The sequence below is a fragment of the Cynocephalus volans genome, chromosome 2 (assembly GCF_027409185.1).
Source record: "Cynocephalus volans isolate mCynVol1 chromosome 2, mCynVol1.pri, whole genome shotgun sequence".
Taxonomy (NCBI): Eukaryota; Metazoa; Chordata; class Mammalia; order Dermoptera; family Cynocephalidae; genus Cynocephalus; species Cynocephalus volans.
In genome coordinates this window covers 164612042-164625432 of record NC_084461.1, presented here as the reverse complement: position 1 = coordinate 164625432, position 13391 = coordinate 164612042, and the positions used below count along the sequence as shown (strand labels likewise).

General features: G+C 43.5%; 1 protein-coding gene across 2 annotated transcripts in view; it reads left to right on the top strand.

The window, feature by feature from the left end:
* The first annotated feature begins 252 nt into the window (after nucleotides 1–252).
* FDFT1 (farnesyl-diphosphate farnesyltransferase 1) overlaps nucleotides 253–13391 on the top strand; it is a 31298-nt gene continuing 18159 nt past the window's right edge. Inside the window, exons 1-4 of one of the 2 annotated variants that reach the window (XM_063087836.1) lie at nucleotides 253–409; nucleotides 8239–8336; nucleotides 9165–9348; nucleotides 13090–13218. In XM_063087836.1, coding sequence (XP_062943906.1) covers nucleotides 311–409; nucleotides 8239–8336; nucleotides 9165–9348; nucleotides 13090–13218 — 510 coding nt within the window. In that variant the 5' untranslated portion in view covers nucleotides 253–310. Of the gene's footprint in view, nucleotides 410–7884; nucleotides 8337–9164; nucleotides 9349–13089; nucleotides 13219–13391 lie in introns of those variants that run through there. The other variant, XM_063087835.1, reaches the window with a different exon arrangement.

Here is a 13391-nt window from a genome sequence, read left to right as displayed (position 1 = left end):
CTTCGTCCCGCCCTCCAATGGCCTTCTTGGCTGTCATCACGCCAGGCTCCTCCCGCCGCCAATTTGCCGGAGTCTTCCTGGGGCGAGAGGCCCTGGCCAATCAGCGCCCGTCAGTCCACCCCGCGCGCCCGCGGGAAGAGGCGCGAACGCTCGCGGCGTTTGAGTTAGGCGGGGAAGTGGGCGGGGGATGGGCGGGCCGTCAGGCTCGCACCGCCCCGCGCTGCCTTGACCTCATCCGCCGGCCGCGGCACCTGAGGTGATCGCCGAGGCCGTGGCACCTGAGGTGATCCCTGAGGTGACCGCCGCCAGGATGGAGTTCGTGAAGTACCTGGGGCACCCGGAGGAATTCTACAACCTGCTGCGCTTCCGGATGGGCGGCCGGCAGAAGGTGATGCCTAAGATGGACCAGGTGGGCCAAGCCAAGCATCCCACATCCCGGCGGGGCGGGACGGAGGGAGGGGGGCGCGGGCAAGCGGCGCCGGACCCTCGGGAGGATGGACCTCGCCGGCCGCGTCGCCGTCCCCGAGCTGTCCCCGGCCGTCCTCCCTCATCCCCGCTGTCTGCCGGCGCGCGGGGGCGGGTGCCGCAAGGGTCCACTTCGGCTGCCTCTGCACGGCAGCCCGCGCAGGGGCCTGTCGCAGCTGTGGCGGTCCCGACGGAAACGCCGCGGCCGGACCCTGCGTCTCAGCCTCTGTGCCCCTGGTGGTGTGCTGTCCCCGGCAGCGGCGGGATCCTTCCTCCTTCCGCCTCCACGCGCGAAGTCTGCCGTTCCGCAGGTCTCGTTCCGGGCAGTGAGCGCTCGGGACGGCGACACGCGCGTGTGCAGACACACGACACCAGAGAGGTCGCCGCGCAGGGGAAGGAACGTGACGGAACCGGCCGCAGAACCTTGAGTCACCTCGGCCGCTCCTCGCGCCATCCCCGCATCCCCGGCCCCTTTCAGACTTGAGAGTGTGCGCTCGACCCTGGATTCTGAGCTACGTGACAGTAGTGATCTCTTGATGACGCAGTAGCTGTCAACATCTGTGAGGGTGGATTGAAGAAGAAAGGGTGGGTGCCGTGCCCGCGAGAAGCTCTGGCCTTTCAGACACGGTGAAGTTAGGTTACTGTGGCAGGATGTGGCAGGTGTCATAAGGAAATCCACAGAAGGAAAAAGTCACTACTGGCTGGGATAGGGGTTTAACCTTTGGAGGGATGCCTAAAGGAAATGAAGTTCTAAGTTGCCCCTGTGCCTTGCTGAGTAAATATTTACCTAGAGATTCTTATTAAGTTTTCTTACTTGGGACCCTCTTGAAATTATTTGCAAATATTTGTTATTGTAGAAATGTGTGTTTGGGGGTGGGGGGGAGAATGGCGTCCACTATTATCAGATTCTCCCAGGGATCTAAGACGCCAAGCAAATAAAGAATCACTGCTTTACGCTGCAGGTTGTACAGTCTCTGAACACCTCCGGTGACAAGTAACTTACTACCTCTGGAGACTGCCTTCTCCATTTTAGGAAGTGTTACCTTAGAGGGAGCAGACAGTCTAATCTTTGTTTTGGAATATAGCACTTGAAGTATTTTAAGAGAACTCTCACGTTCTCTTTAAGAATAGTGATATACAGTCCAAATGTTCTGTGTTCTTTCCTTAGTTATTCATCATATGTTACTTTTTCCAGATTATTTACTGACCTGGTCCCTCTTTAAAGTCTAGTGACCAAAATTGTACTTTAAATGTGGTCTGGCCATTTCAAAACTTTAAATTCCATTGTTAATGGATGCTGTTAATTCTAATTAACACAGCTTAAGATTGCTTTAACTTAAAAAATGCATTTTTAATTATGAGACATTTCAAACAAATAGAAAAATCCTTAAAATATAACAAACCATTCTGTATCCATCTCTGAAATTAAATATGCATTAATTTTTTGTTATATTTGCTTTATCTCTAAGAAATAAAATGTTGGGACTGGCCAATTAGCTCACCTGGGAGAGCATGGTGCTGATAACACCAAGGTTAAGGGCTCAGATCCTCTTACCTGCCAACCGCCAAAAAAAAAAAAAAAAGAAAAGAAAATGTCAAAATACATTAAGATGAGCCCTTTTCCTCATCTTAAACCTCCCCTGCCTTCCCTGCCAATATCAGTGTTTATGGACTTTTTCAGGCAGTCTCAGTCACACTGTGGACTTAGAATCGTGGTCAGTCCAGATTCCTAATTGCACCTCTTCAGGACCTATTCTATCATGGTGCCCTGCTTGAAAGACTTTTTAAACCTAGATCTTTACCTTTTAGATGGAGGATGTCATAAGAACAATGACTAACATTTATCGAGCTCTTACTATGTGCCAGGCACTACTTTAAACACCTTATGTCTATTATTATTTAAATTTCCAGTAAGCCTATGAGGAAGCTACTATTTTTCCTATTTTAGGAAACAGAGGCATGGAGAGATAAATTAATTGCCTAAAGTCCAACAGCTATCAAGTGGCAGTCAGGTTTTGACCCTTGCAGTCTCACTCCAGAGCTTACTTTCTTAACCCTACTACGCTACTTATAATTAATGTAATGGACCACAAAGATATATATATATATTTTTGGCCCCTGGCCAGTATGGCACAAAGGTACATTAAGCACAAGATTATGTAGATCAGCTAAAAGTTGAGTGGACACAAAGCAGAAAATGCCTACCTTAAACAAGTTCACAGTCTAATGGAGATCAGGTGTACAAAAGTAGGATAACCTAGGAACTGTCAAGTGATCTTAAGCAAATTTTGATTTCAGGAAATTTTAGTGAAGTGGGAATGTTTTACAGGGAAAGGTTTTCAGAAGACATGGGAAAACTGTAAGCTTTAGGACCTTGAGGAGGCATTAGATTTAGATCAGTGGTGAAGATACTCAGTGGGGAAAAGCTAAAATGAGCCACCATAAAGATAAGACCAAGCAGGAATTTTGTGTGGATTGATAAGGAAGCCAGACTGGCTGGAAGTGAAGAAAGTAGGTTAGAAGTAGAAAGTTCAGTCGTTGTAGTCGGTCAAATAGATGATAAAAAGCAGAGTTATGACACAATGAAAGCAATATTTTTGAAACATTAGTTTGGGGGAGTGGGAGGAGATTTTATGGGGAGTTCAGGTTACCAAATTAATAGTAATAATAGTGTTTATTGAGTTCTTATTTTTTGCCAGGCACAGTGCTAAGCTCTTTAAGTCTGTCATCTCAGTGAATCAGTTTTTACCCCAAAACTTAGTGACTTAATTCTGGAGATTCTTCCCATCCAAGTACTAACCAGGCCCAACCCTGCTTAGCTTCCGAGATCAGACGAGATCGGGCGCGTTCAGGGTGGTATGGCCGTAGACTAATTCTGGAGATTCTTAACACTACTGAACTACACACTTAAAAATGGCAGAGATGGTACATTGTATGTTATGTATATTTGACCACAATTTAAAAAACAAACAGTAAATTCAAGAAACAACTGTTATTTAGTTCACAGTTCTCTGGGTGAGCTCGGGGGTTCTTCTGGTCTGGGCCAGCTTGGCCAATTTCTACTGGGCCTGTTCAGCTGCCTAGTGGTTGGATGATCTGGGGGTTAGCAGGCTGCAGGTGGAGTGTCAGGGAAGGACTGAGCCACACGTGTCTCATCCTCCAGCAGGTTCCTCCTGGGATTCTGCACATGGAAACTGGAAGAGAGCAGACCCTAATTGTTCATGCACTTTTCAGCCCTCTGCTTTAATCACATTTGCTACTGTCCTGTTGGCCCAGAAAAGTCACAAGGGAAGTCCAGATTTAAGGAAGTAAAAAGAAAGACCCCTGCTCCTGATGGGAAGCACCACAAACTTTTGTGGCCCTTTTTGTAACCACACTTAGTCAATCTTGACAACAACCCAAAAGAGAGAAGTACTATTAGTATTGCCATTTTACTATGGCATAAAGTAATGAAATAACTTTTCCAAGGTCACACAGCTTCTGGGTGGTGGTTCCAAGGTGCAAACGCAGGCCTGTCTGAAGACCTCTTTGCTTCCAGTCTAGAGGCTGCTCATATTAAAGAGCTCAGGCTTTGATTGGTCCCAGACAGCTGATCAAATCTTAGCTACTATACAGGGGACAGCTTGTACTCCCAGAACATCAAAGGCACTCTACAAAACACCTAGTTTCTTTCTTCCCTTCCCATGGGGCGAGTCTGCCATATTAGCTTCATTCATTCGTTCATTCATTTAACAAATATTTGACCACCAATTGCATGCCAGACATTGTTCCAAGTGCAGGAGATACGAACAAGACAAGTGAAGACCCTGCTTTCATGAAACTTTCTAGTGGGAGAGAGAGACATTAAAAAGCAGATATATACAGTATTTCAGGTGGAGATAGTATGACAAAGAAAAATAATAGCAGGACAAGGGATCTAATTGTCAAGAGTCAGGGCAAGGTTAATTTATAGTGTTGTGATTTGGGTCCAAAGACATTCTTTCTTTATGTCTCTTTTCTCTTTATAAAATGAGACTGTTGGAGAAAATGGTAGTATTGGGTACCTCCTGGGAGGGGAAGTAGGTGGCCATGATAAGGGAACAGAAAGACCTCACAGTTTTACCCTTTTGTACCTTTTGAGCTTTTTAAAAAAAACTTAGGCTATTCTTTCTGGCTCTAAGATGTGAACAATACAATACAATATTATTTTTGTTAGTTGCAGTTTTTCTGAGCACTTCTTAACCCCCCTTGAGCTATTTTAAGAAAGCAGTAGAGTGTACCTCTAATTAGAGGAAACAAATAGGAAAATACATTTCCCTTTATTTATCATTATCTTAGTTTCTTAAGTAGTAAAAAAGTTGAGAAAAAAATTATACTTAGCAGATATTGAGGGCTAATTATTTCTATCACAGAAGGATTTGGCTATAAAAATTCAGGGTTCAGTAAACTTGATTTATACTGAGTTTTTAGGAGCATATCAGTAAATCTCTGGGCATACTGCCACCTGATGCTGTATAACACCACCCAGAGGCCATGTGATGGAAAAAGCAGGCCTTTTGTAATCAGGCAGATCTGGCTTCTATGAAGTCTAAATCCTATTATTTAAGCTAATATCTTCTCTTAAGTCTATTAAGTCTAATTCCTGACTCTATGGGTAACTTAACCTTTGAGCCACAGTTTCTTCGTCTGTAAAGTAGAGATACAGGGTTGCAATTCCCTAACGACAATTTCCCAACTCCCATATGGTCTGAAAATGAATAGTTTTTTCATAAGTTTGGCTCAAAATCATTTGGTGGCAAAAACTTGAATCAAAGTTGAGGCTTCATTTGTCCCACTGAGTATAAATATTCAAATATTTTGCTGAAGAAGTATTAATAATTGATTATGGGATGCCACTCCACACTGAGTGGGGCTATATATGCATTTTACTACGTGCTTTCTAAAACACTCAGAATTCTGAATACTGCTACACTTCTGGCATAAAGGTTTCAGGTGGATTATGGGCCTGTACTACCTTCCTTAAAGGGTTTAGTAAGGATTAAAGGTCATGTATGTGTTGTGCTCGGCATGTAGTAGCTGTGTCATGAACGGTAGTTATTAATCTTGTTGTTACGTAAATTCAGTTCTCAAGTTTGTGGTTCTTTGTTTTTTTCCCCTTCTGAGGAAAGCTGTATTATTCAAAGTCAGGAAGGTTGTGGGGAGGGGCTGGTAGCTATTCACATGTGGAACTGTCTTTCAGAGTGGAGCCCCAGTCGTGGGAATTCCGTCTTGTACTTTTAGCCACTCTGCTCTCTTCCTCTAAATGCCCTTCATCCCTGTTTTCTCTCATTTGAGAATTCTTGTGAGTGTACTTAATCTAAGACAGCAGCAGAAAACATCAGGAGGCTCTAGGGACAGGCCACAGTAGCCTTAATGTTGTCCCCCCCCCCCACCTCCCCCCAGCTAATGGGAATCAAGCAGTGGAGATTTTTTAATTGAGTTGTGTTTTCCATAGTGTGCTTAATAGTTGTGTCTTCCTGTATTATTCTTGGTAATTTGAGGGAACTCTTGTTACAAGACAAGGTACAGTTTCAGCTGTTCAAGTCCAGTGCGACTATACCTTTATTGAAACTCTTGGTTAGACATCAGCTTCAAAACCATCAGTTAGAGCAGAGATGAAAACATCTGGTGGTACAGTGAGAGGAATTGCCATGGCCTGATAACAATCTGGTCATGTGAAGAGCTGGTCTGGAGCTCAGTAAAGGGACATTATTCTGTTTCTTTTCTTTTATGATGAAATCTTGCCTGTCCACATTTTGAGAGAGAAGGAGTTGGTGAACTGTTTTAAAATACTATATTCATTTATTCATCAAGCCTTTATTGAATATTTATATGAGCTAGATACTTTACAAATATATGGTACCCAGTAAATATTAGTTTCTACTGACAATTTTTACTGGAATTGACAATGAAATGAAATTCTCAGGATTATGTGATTTTTATTTTTTTTTGAAGCTTTACTCTTTTGACAAAATAATTTACATCCATGGTAGGAAATTTAGGAAATAAACACAAATAAAAAGAACATAGTTCACCTGGACCCCACCAGTGTCCAGGGTTCACTGTTAACCTTCCTGAAGTGACTTAATGGGATTTCCTGTCAGTGGATATATCATATATATTTTTAACCACTCCCCTGTTAAACCTTTCAGATGTTTCCCTTGTCTCTCATAAAGAGTATGTGGGAAGACAGTGGGGGGCATATGAGAACTCTGTACCCTCTGCTCATTTTCCTGCGAACCTAAAACTCATCTAAAAATAAAGTCTATGTAAACACACACACACACACACATCCACCCACCCACCCACCCACCCACACCCCAGTTCTTTTTGATATGGTTCCATTCAAAATAAGGTTAATATCCTGCCACACACACACACACCACACCACACACCACACCACACCACACCACACCACACCACACCACACCACACCACACCCCAGTTCTTTTTGATATGGTTCCATTCAAAATAAGTCTAATATCCTGACACACACACACACACACACACACACACACCACACCACACCACACCACACCACACCACACCACACCACACCACACCACACCACACCCCAGTTCTTTTTGATATGGTTCCATTCAAAATAAGGCTAATATCCTGCCCTGGAAAAACACAGTCCTTACTTGTTTTCCTTAGGGAAGAGTGAAGTCCAGGGAACAGCTCAGTACACTTCACTATTTTCAAAGGGAAAGACAAGAAGAAATCTTAAAAGGAATAGCTAGCTTTCCAGAGGATGACAGAGGATTAACAGGTGTTAAAGAAAATATATAGTTGGACAGTAGTAAATCGGTAAAAACAGATTTTATTCAGAAAAACTACTAAAATGGGGGAAGAGACCTCAGTATAAAACTGGGCTCAATTACGAATACAAGGAAAAGGGGAATTTATAGCGGGGTGGGGGCGTCGGTGATGGAAAATTATTAAGAGGAAGCGTCACAAGTGAGGAACCAAACTGACCCAACAGGATTCTTGCTGAAGGCAGGCCAGAGACCAGACATCACCTGGAATAGTGAGGGGTGAGGAACCCGACCAGATATGGAGGGTGGATCAGATATTCTGGCTAAACTGATCTAGCAGGATTCTTGCTAGAAGTGGGTGATGCAAAGACAGACAGTTCAGTACCAAAGTGCCGGCCTAGTTGGGAAGAGGCTTCAGCGAGCCTTAGTAAAGTTTGGTCTAGGTAGGAAGAGCAAGCTTCTCAAAAGTGGACCCGGTTCCATTAGCATCCTGTGGGTTCGGGTGAGAAGCACAAGACTGAGAGGGCTTCTGACGGCGCAGGGGCTCGACACCGAGCCGGGGGCGGGGCAAGGCCGACTAGGAGAGGCGCGGCCTCCGCGTGTAGGGCGCATGGGGTGGGCACCGCCCTTTCCGGGCTGGGCCCCAGTGTATCCTCCGTGGGAGGGAGAGCCCGTCCCGCCCCCTAGCGGGCGCCTCCCAACTCCGCTCGGGCCTATGGAGGAAAAACTCTCCGCCGGATCAGTGACACCCATGGCCGCGGCCGCCTGCGGCGCCAAGGCCGTGTTGCTCTTTAAGCGCACGTGGGTGCTGAGCCCCGCCGCGGCGCCCCGGGGCCCGGGCGCAGGCGCCCCTCCACGGGGCTGGCCCTGCAGGGACTGGCCTCGGGGAGAGGGCGTCTGCAGCAGGCTGCGGAGCCCGGCGGCCGGCAGTCGCTGGCCGCAGCCCCACTCGTGCTGCCCGGCGTCCCCTACCGCCGTGTGTCTTCTCTGCCCGCAGGACTCGCTCAGCAGCAGCCTGAAGACGTGCTACAAGTACCTGAATCAGACAAGCCGCAGCTTCGCAGCTGTCATTGAGGCGCTAGATGGGGAAATCCGGTGAGTGGCGGCAGCGGCAGCGTCTCTCGCTGGGGGAGGAACGCCCTCCAGGGTCTGTGGGCCGCTGCGACCCGCGCTCCGACACCGCGCCTAGCGGGCGCGCCGCCTCCTTGCCGGTGGAGGCTTACCCAGACGCATTCCCCCCCAAGTGCAGGGAAGTTCGCCGTGGAAACCTTTGCGCTTTCGCTTTAGAATGCCCGTAGAGCAGCTCGCCATCGCGTAGTGTCCCTGCAGGCCCAGCTTTATCGGAGAAGCAGTGGGGGATGGTGGTGTTTACTAACTTTTTTTAGTCTTGGCAGCTGAACCTATTTATGAGCAGGTCCTGCGTTTTTCTTGGCTTCCCTTACTATACTTTGCATTTCTAGCAGATGATGATTCAATTCTTTTGAAGCTGCCTCTGTGCAAATTGCACGCATAAACTTGCACCCATTGTGTTTATGTATGATAGCATGATAATGGGAAGTTACTGAGTATCTTTGAACTTTCTTTCCCATTTGCAAAATTTAGTTCGGTCTAAGTATTTGGTCTTCTGGTTTCTATGTAGTTGTTTCACGTTAGTTAACTCATTCTGGGTGTAGTAGTGACACACAGCTGGCAGGTTTTCTTATTTTGTTTTTTATAAACTATAAAAGCCCATTACTCCCATCCAAGAAAGAAAAGCTAATGTAAATTTTGTTACTTATAAAAAGCCTTGGATATCCTTTATTAGTTCTGTAGAATTAAGTGTGTAGGCGGGTTTAGAAAATGGCCAAGCATAAATTAGATGTGATTTAAAAATAAGTATCTCAGATGTTTGTTCCTATATATGAATGGTTTTTCCTTTTACAGCCATGCAGTGTGCATATTTTATCTGGTTCTCCGAGCTCTGGACACTCTGGAAGATGACATGACCATCAGTGTAGAAAGAAAGGTCCCACTGTTACACAACTTTCACACTCACCTTTACGAACCAGACTGGCGGTTCATGGAGAGCAAGGAGAAGGATCGACAAGTGCTAGAGGACTTCCCAACGGTAGTGGAATTACAGATCTCTTCTGCATACACTTGTGTTTATAACTGGTAATATCGTTGTCAGCTAGCCTGCATACCTTTAGAGAAAGGTAAAATAAGCAGTCTGAGGGCAGCATAATGTGATGGTTAAAAACTGGTAGCTAAGACTCTAAAGCCGCCTGGGTTGGAATCCCAACTCTCCCACTTATTGACTGGTGGTTAATTATGTAGCCTCTCTGTGCCTCAGTTTCTTCATCTGTAAAATAGGGATGATAATAGTACCTATGTCAGTACTGTTATGAGAATTAAAAGAGTTAATATACATAAAGCTCTTAGAAGATTGTTAGCTACTATTAATATTGCCATGTTGTTTGGAAGTCCAGTGTTTCTGTGGAAAGATGCATTCATATTTCAGTGTCGAGAAAGATAGATTCTCAGGCTAGCTCACAAAAACCTGTTGAGTATATAATGCAGCCTAACTGTATAACACTACTGGCTTTTTGAGTACCCTGAGCCTGGTAGCATGGGATTGCTGCTCAAGATTGATAGTAATTGTGGGGTATGGAGGGGGCTCTTTTAGCAGCTGGGGTGAGGATCAAGAAGCAGGGTGTGATCCTCTACCACTTACACCGTGTGTGATCCTGGGCCTCAGTTTCCTCATTTGTAAAGTTAGAGCTGTGAGGATTGAATACTCAGAATAATGTGTGGTAGTACTAATATTGTGTAAATATTAAGTGTTTGGTCCATTCTGTTGAAGTAAAGTGGGTTATAATTAATACCTTGAGCTTCAGAGAGTCCCTCAAGTTTATGTCATACATGTGACTAGGTCCCACTTTTCTTGAATTTGCATGTCTTATTACACAAGTGATTCTTCCATATCTTGTAAATAAAGGATTGATTTAGCAATCACATGTTCCCTAATAGCCCAAAGAAGCCCCATTTTTTTTGTATATGGTTGCGAAAGTTTTTGGGAAGAACAGTCCCTATGTGTCTTTTGCTATTGAAACAAATCTAATCTATATATCTGAGTAGGGTGGAGGGAACCTGAGTAGACAAAAGAAGAGTCCACCCATTGCAAAAGAATGTTTGAGAAAGAGTCCTTCTGAGCAAGGGCTATTTCAGATTGCTGAGATTATGTCTTCAGCGCCAGAGTCCAAAATATAATACAGTACAATACAGATCAAAGGACAATGTCTGTGAAGAATAATTAGGTTGAAGCTGATACAATTCAAAAGAAGAAAGAATCTGTGAAGAGTGATTAGGTGAGGAATTGGAGCTCTACTTTAGGGAAGGTGATCTGGCCTCACAGGACACCTGATGACTAGAGGAGGGTTTCCTCTGACTGCAAGTCTACGGCCATTCATTGATGAGCCTTTGACCTCTGCTAAAGCAGATGGAAGTGCTGTATACAATGGTCATATGCCATTTATAATTGACGCAGATTTTTGCTTTAAAAAAGTTAACTCTTCTAGCTAGACTTAACCTCTGGAAACAAAAAAAAGCCTTTCCAAACTACTTTTGACTTGAGTAGATTCGTAACAAATAATTTCTGGTCATGGGATAAATGTCTTAGGTATCATAAAAATCAAGGCCCCCTATACACTCAGCAAAAATGAGAGAATATGAGAATGTGTGAGTGCTAAAATAATTTGGGAGAATATAGCTAGCAGATTTTCAGACAATATTCCAATAAATTTGTAAAACCTAAGTTTTACAAACGTACAGCATTACAGTGGAAACATAATGCTTTGTTTTGGAAGGTTTCAAATTTGAACATTAAATTCATCTTTTACTGTTTCGGGTAGTAGTAGAACGCAGAAATACACTGTCCTCCTGAAAGTGGAGGATTACCCCTGGTAGAGTAAAGGGAGGAGAAAGTCAGGCCAGGCATCACTAATCTTGCTATCATACACCTTTTATACCTTCGAGAACATGAAGACAAGCTGTGTGTTTTGTTGGCACGTATAATTCTAAGATACTGGTTTTTTTTGGCAGCTAGGCAGTTAGGGGATCCAAACCCTTGACCTTGGTGATATCAACTCCACACTCTAACCAAATGGACTAAGCAGCCAGCCCCTATTTTAAGAAACTTGAATTGGAGGTCCTTTTAGTCTGTGATTCAGCTTGAGATAGGAATATAGGAAGTAATAGTGCCTTGTCTTAAGGAATGATTTGTGTATGTGCTCATCTAGCCCAGCATCTCCTTGAAGCCCAGGTACATGATTTGAAGGGTCAGCCCGTGGCCTAGGGTTGGGGGTGCAATCAGCTTTCGGCAGAGCTTGTTGTCATGCCCAGAGAATACATGACACAGAGTTTGGAGAGAGGTGGCAAAGCTCTCTCCCTTTCTTGGATTTTTAGAAAGAACACAGAACTCCTCATTGTCACTTCTTCCTGGGTACTTTTGGTTTCATTTTTTGAATTACATAATTATGTAGTAAGTACCAAAAAGTTGAAAGGGATAGGTCAAATTCAGAAGTGAAAGTATTTTGGTGTTTGATTTTCTAGTCTAAGCTCCTTCCCCCCCCCTTGGCTTTTCCCCTCCTAAAAATAGAAGAGGTATAAGAAGACTTTATAAATAGGTCTAGCCAAGGATTTGTTGAAGAAACAGCCCTAGAGAGACTCAGGTATTCAAATAACCTCTGATCAAGTCGCTTGTTTGTTTCAGTCCACAATGTGAATTACCTTTTTGCTTTCCCATAGAAACAGCTTTTCTGGAAAGAACAGAGTTCTGAAAAAAACAAATTGACTTTATGGGTTTTTTGGGTTTAGTAGCTGATGGTCATCAGAGAAATTCTACATTGTCTCAGGCTTCTGAATTCCTATGGTGCTCTGCAACCAGCTGGTTTTCCCTCAGGTGCTTAATTTTAGGTGTGTCCTGAGGAATTTTTTTTACCTTTCTGCAAACACAGATCAGGTATATCTCATACTTTTAATCTTTGTGACAAAGTTTGTTCACTGTTTTCAGTATTGTGTGTTGGCTTTATTAATGTTTTGTAACATTTTATTTAAGAAGCTCCATGATGTTTTTATATTTTATTTTGATAACCTGTAAACACTTTGAATTTAAACAAGATTATTTGTTCAGTAGCAATTAAAAAACATCAATACTACCTATCTACATTAGAGTTTGGGCTATGAAAAAAATTGGGCAGCCTGCATCATATTTAGTTGAGAAATTAAAAAGTTAAGAAATTAAAAATGTAACCTTATAGTGAGGGAGATTCTGTAGATTCATGATGTAAATTGGGGAACTGATGTTAGAAAATGGTTTGCCAGTCTCCTCACTAAGATGTAAGCTCTGCAACGGCACGAGTTTCTGTTTGTTTCCCTGGTGTACATCTCCAGTGCCTAGGCCAATACTTGCAACATAGGAAGTGCTCAGTACATGTTTGCACGAATGAATCCACCATAATGAAGTTTGTCTGAAACAAGGCATTCTCCCTGAAATTCTTACACTTATTCCCAGTTTTATGTTGAAGCATCTCATTATTGTATATTGGAAAGATGAATGTATATAGTGAGACTTTGAATCTTCTTTTGAGCCTAGGAACATTAGCATTTTTAGGCCCTTCTATTTTGATATTTGTAAAATTTGCTTAGCTTATTATCCAATATGTAGAAAACTAACATAACCTAGATTAGGCTTATAGGTGAATCATTTGGAAGTCATAATTAATGAATTCTGCAATTGCTTTGCTTTGTGGTCTTTGGTACCGTGTAAAGTATGTTTCATGTTTTCTATTTTTTACGGTTTTCATTTCAGATCTCCCTCGAGTTTAGAAATCTGGCTGAGAAATATCAAACAGTGATTGCTGACATTTGCCGGAAAATGGGAATTGGGATGGCAGAGTTTTTGAATAAGCATGTGACCTCAGAACGTGAGTGGGACAAGGTTAGTGTCCCTGTAAAACTGTGTCTATGTGTGGTGCATAAGACAGTCAGCAGCCCTCATTGTGAAGTTCTGAACAAGGAAAATTGTCTGCCAGTTCCAGGTTTTCTGGTTTTACAACTTATCTGTTTAGGTTGAATGTCTCATTGTAAACATTTAGCAGGGGCTTAAAGTTT